Source organism: Solanum tuberosum, unplaced genomic scaffold, assembly GCF_000226075.1.
Source record: "Solanum tuberosum cultivar DM 1-3 516 R44 unplaced genomic scaffold, SolTub_3.0 scf00152, whole genome shotgun sequence".
NCBI lineage: Eukaryota > Viridiplantae > Streptophyta > Magnoliopsida > Solanales > Solanaceae > Solanum > Solanum tuberosum.
The window spans coordinates 1314513-1319580 of record NW_006239078.1 but is presented as its reverse complement, the minus strand read 5'-3'; the positions used below and the strand labels follow the sequence as shown (position 1 = coordinate 1319580).

At 32.2% G+C, this 5068-nt stretch overlaps 1 protein-coding gene across 1 annotated transcript; it reads left to right on the top strand.

Moving 5' to 3' along the window:
* Window positions 1–114: 114 nt before the first annotated feature.
* Window positions 115–5068, top strand: LOC102587301 (AP2-like ethylene-responsive transcription factor AIL1). The gene is made up of 9 exons (XM_006353226.2): window positions 115–495; window positions 1093–1672; window positions 1842–1924; window positions 2101–2109; window positions 2398–2486; window positions 2971–3044; window positions 3160–3210; window positions 3474–3550; window positions 3907–5068. The coding sequence occupies exons 1-9, from the start codon at window positions 270–272 to the stop codon at window positions 4737–4739; spliced, it is 2022 nt and encodes a 673-aa protein (XP_006353288.1). The 5' UTR covers window positions 115–269; the 3' UTR covers window positions 4740–5068.

Below are 5068 nucleotides of genomic sequence, written 5' to 3'. Positions count from 1 at the left end.
GGGGGGGGGGGGGGTGGGGGGTATCTAGGGGGTGGGGGTGAAAAAACTTGAGTTAAAATTTCATATAAATCTTCACCTTCTTTGGGAAAAATGATTCCTCTTCATATACTTTTTTTGGACCTTTTCTCTTCTTCTTCAAACAACTTAATATTAGTCTTTTTAATTTCTAGTACTACAACTTCATGCATGAACTTTTAGTCTAGGAAAAAATAATTAATTCTCCTTTTTTTTTTATAATTTTATCTAAGTTTTTTTTATTATTTTGATATATGGCTTCTTCAATGAACAATTGGCTTGGATTTTCACTTTCACCACATGAAGAAGTACTCACATCACAACAAAGTTCACATCAAGAATGTTTTGATCTAATGACTTCTCATCATCAACATCATGATCAATCAACAGTAGTACTTCCTTCTTTAAATGTTGTACCTCATGATAATACCCCTTTTGGTATTTTTGAAGCTTTCAATAGAAATCATCATCAATCACAAGGTGAGTAAGTTATATTAATTGATTGTTTCATTTTCTTTAATATTTTTGGGACATTTCTTGAACTATAAACCCTATATGACGGTAGTGCTCGTCTTGAACTTTGACTCTCCTTTTTGAGTTGGTAAGGCTCATGTCAATGAGGAAATACTAAAAACCCTAACTCTTCAACAAAAAGGAGAAAAGATTAAGAATATTGATGGTGTTTTTGTTTCAAAAATATGGTTTTTAATCAAGGAAAAAAATAATACGGTGCACTAAGCTTTCACTATTTTTTTCCTTCTTATGACATAGAGATACATATATCTGACCTGCAGTCAGAGATTCATTAGGCAATAAGTGTCAAAAACATGACTTTTTGATGTTGACTTGTTGGAGGATATTTTCCATTTTATTTTAAGTAATTATACGATGTACTAAAGTTTTCGCTATATATCTGATGTTGCTGATTTTGTTTAGTGATCCTACTTGTTTTCATTAACATGACTTTTTAAGTAAATTTCAAGTTGTTCTTGTTAGTGAATATTTTTTATTTTTAAAAAAAATAAAAAAATTCAATCCTTTTGGCTATATTTGAGATTTTATTTTTTTTGTATGTAGATTGGAACTCTCATGATACAAACTACAAGACTACATCAAATATGTCTATGTTAATGGGAAATTCATGCAATAGTCAACATCTTGAAAATAATCAAGAACCACCAAAGCTAGAGAACTTTCTTGATATTGGTGAACAAAAGCTTCAACAAGTCTGTAATAACAATAACAATAATAACGACTACAATATCTATTGTAGTACCCCTAATAATATTAGCGAAAATAACGCTAATAATATTATAGGGCTTTCAATGATCAAGAATTGGTTGAGAAACAACCCTAACTCCACTACCACCACCACTACTACCCCGTCATTATTACAAGATGATAAGAAGGAGGGCGATGTTGTGGGGGTAGCCGGTGGTGGTAGTAGTGGTACTAATGCACAATCGTTGTCACTTTCTATGAGCACGGGTGGAGATGGAGGTGGAGAGAATAGTTGTTCGTCCGAAAACAAACAAGAGATTGTGAATGGAAATAATGGTAGTACTATTGATGGACAAATAAGTGGTGCAATTGTAGCACCAAAGAAATCTATTGATACTTTTGGCCAAAGAACTTCTATCTATCGCGGTGTTACAAGGTAAGATACAATTGTTTAATTTCATCCCTTTTCAAGTCATTTATCATAATAGAGTGAAGGATGTTCATTCGAACAATATAGAAAATTAAGTTGTGTAAATACTACAAAATAATACTTTGCATATAATTTCTATTTTTTTTTATTTAAATTGTTTTGTGTGTATTTATAGGCATAGGTGGACTGGGAGATATGAGGCACATTTGTGGGATAATAGTTGTAGAAGAGAGGGACAAACTAGAAAAGGAAGGCAAGGTATGTTTATTATATTTCATTTAATTTGTCTCCCACTAAATATATTATATTTATTTTTTCATTCATTTTATATATTTTCAAAATACTAAACTTGGATGTGTCTTAATTATTCATTTTTTTTCTTTTTCTATTTCATGGTGTGATGGATGGACTCAACATTTGTAAACTTGTTGCAGTTTATTTGGGTAAGTTATAGATTAATTACTTCCTTCTAACTATTATCTTGGTAAATATTATTTAGATGACATGATAGTTATATTGACACTACATTACTAAATTATGAACTTCGTTGCCAGTCTGTCTGTATTTTGCTCGTAGTTAACAAAAAATTATCGCTAATTTATTGCTAAATAGAATTAGCGATAAATTTTGTTGTTTGGCTATAAAATTTATCTATCGCTAAATCGAGTTTTTTTAGTAGCGAATATACTTTTTTGTGTAGCTGATTTATTTTTCATTTAAATGTTTTATAGGAGGATATGATAAAGAAGAAAAAGCAGCTCGTGCTTATGATTTAGCTGCACTTAAGTATTGGGGTCCCACAACTACCACTAATTTCCCAGTAAGTACATTTAAATTTTCTAATTTTTTTACTTTAATTTCATAGGAATTTTGTCTAGTTAGTGGGAGGACATTTAGTAATGCCAGCAATCTAATGATGTTTGATTTAGACGCTTCGTAAAATTGTACTGATCTACGAGAGGAGCTGATAGATGAGTACGTTTTTCTTTTCGGTCCAACCTATATAAGGTGTTGCTCGCTTTCTTTTGGCTATTAGTGGCTAATGCATTAGTCGATATTTCTACGTGCTCCTCCTTGCCTCCCACTTAGAAACTCACAAGGCACCTAATGTTATGCTGTTTGTAACGCTTTGGTTAAGAAGGTTACTGTAGTTTAAGTTAATGGATAGATTCAGTTAGTGAAAGTTCTTTTCAACTCAATCAATATCAATAAAATATCGTGATTGCTTAGATTTGAAAGAGTTTAACAAAAGTCATCTCACTTATTTCGTACGTAAATATTTTATTTTTTGTGAAAATTTTCAGATTAGCAACTATGAGAAAGAGCTTGAAGAAATGAAGAATATGACTAGGCAGGAATATGTTGCATCTTTAAGAAGGTACATTTTTTATTTTTTTTATTACATTAAGGAAAAAATATATTATAAAACTTTTCAAGAAAATATAAGAGATAAAAATGTAATATTTATATTATATGGTTCTTCATATATATAGGAAGAGCAGTGGTTTCTCTCGTGGTGCATCGATTTATCGAGGCGTTACAAGGTACGATACAATTAATTTCATGTCATTCATACTATAGTACTCCCGACTCCTAAGGTGATGGGGTTTGACTTGACTCCTATCTGTCTAGTGTCTATAATATCATTCGAATAATCTTTCTTCTTTCTCGAATCGTGTTTCATATGTGTGTCATATATTACCTTTAAGGACTAGAATCAGACTTTTAAACAAGAATTATTTTTTTCGATAGTATTAATAATTATTTAAGTTTGTAATTTTTAAATATTTTTTGTGTAATATTATAGGCACCATCAGCATGGAAGATGGCAAGCAAGAATTGGTAGAGTTGCTGGAAACAAGGATCTTTATCTTGGCACCTTTAGTAAGTGCTCCTAATTATTTCCCTAAAACCATTTTATTGGCGCGAACTGAGTCAAATTTGAACGGATCAAAATATGTCAGATTAATAAAAGATCGTATAATTTGATCCGATCGAAGTTTGCTTGAGTCAGAAGTTAAATAACATGTCATAACTCAATTTGCTTAGCACATGACTCAAATATCCCCATATTTGATTTTGCATGTGTTGATTTGGGCTACATTTTGACCCAATAATTTGATAGGTCATCTAGGATATTGAAGAAAGTACTCAACAAACGAGCTAGTCATAATTCAATTCGTTTAAACTTCGATATATTAGTATTTTTTCCACCTAACTAAATTTGGTTTTTTTTTTAGGTACACAAGAAGAAGCTGCTGGGGCTTATGACATTGCAGCAATCAAATTCCGTGGACTAAATGCCGTGACCAATTTTGAAATTAATCGATACGACGTTAAAAGCATACTAGAAAGCAGCACGTTGCCCATCGGAGGGGCTGCCAAACGTCTCAAGGACGTTGAGCAAGCTGAAATCGCGTTAAATTATCAAAGAGCAAGTCAAGAAAATATCGGGACTACTCATCTCATGAATGGTTCAATGAGTACCTATGGCGCGGGCCATTGTTGGCCTAACATCACTCTTCAACAAGCTCAACCTTTAAGTGCGATGCATTATAATAACCCTTATAATAGTCAACAAAGGTTGTGGTGCAAGCAGGAAGTACAAGATCATGATTTGACTAGTCAAAATTTTCAAGATTTTCAATTGGGAAACGCGCACAATTATCTAATGGGATTGGATAATTCTTCTTCATCGTCAATGGAACAAAATAATGTTACGTATCATCAAGGTGTTGGATATGCAAGTAATAATAATAATCATCATGGTGGTGGTGGATTTGTGTTGCCACAATTGAATGGATCATCATATGGTGGAGAGAATGATAATGAAGTGAAGCAATTACAACTTGGTACTCATGAGAACATATTTGGTAATTACTATCATTCACAACCAACAACATCTAACGACTCTGTCAAGGTCAGTAATACTCTATATGATCATCAAGAATCTGCATGCAACAATAATAATTGGATGTCAACTGATGTTCCTATGGCTCTTGCTTCGAGGACTAGCACCATGGCGGTTTGCCACAGTGCGGCCCCCACTTTCACTATGTGGAATGACTCATAGACCTCTCATGATCATCACAAATCTTAGCTAGTAAGGGATCTATACATAACTAATCTCTAATCTTTTTTCTTTTTTTTTGGAAAATCAACTTTAGAAAGAGGGTTTTATTTTTTTGGTTTTTTTTTAAAAAAAATTTGGTTGGTATAATGAAAATGGTAATTTTGTTTATAGGATTTGAAGAATGAAGTTCATGTATAGTCTATGTTATTGGCTATAATTTTGGGAACTTCATTCTTATAGATCCTCGGAAAGTAAATGCTTTGTAATTTTGGATAATATAGTACAATGCAGATAATTAATTTATGGCAATTTTCTAACTGTTGTGTATG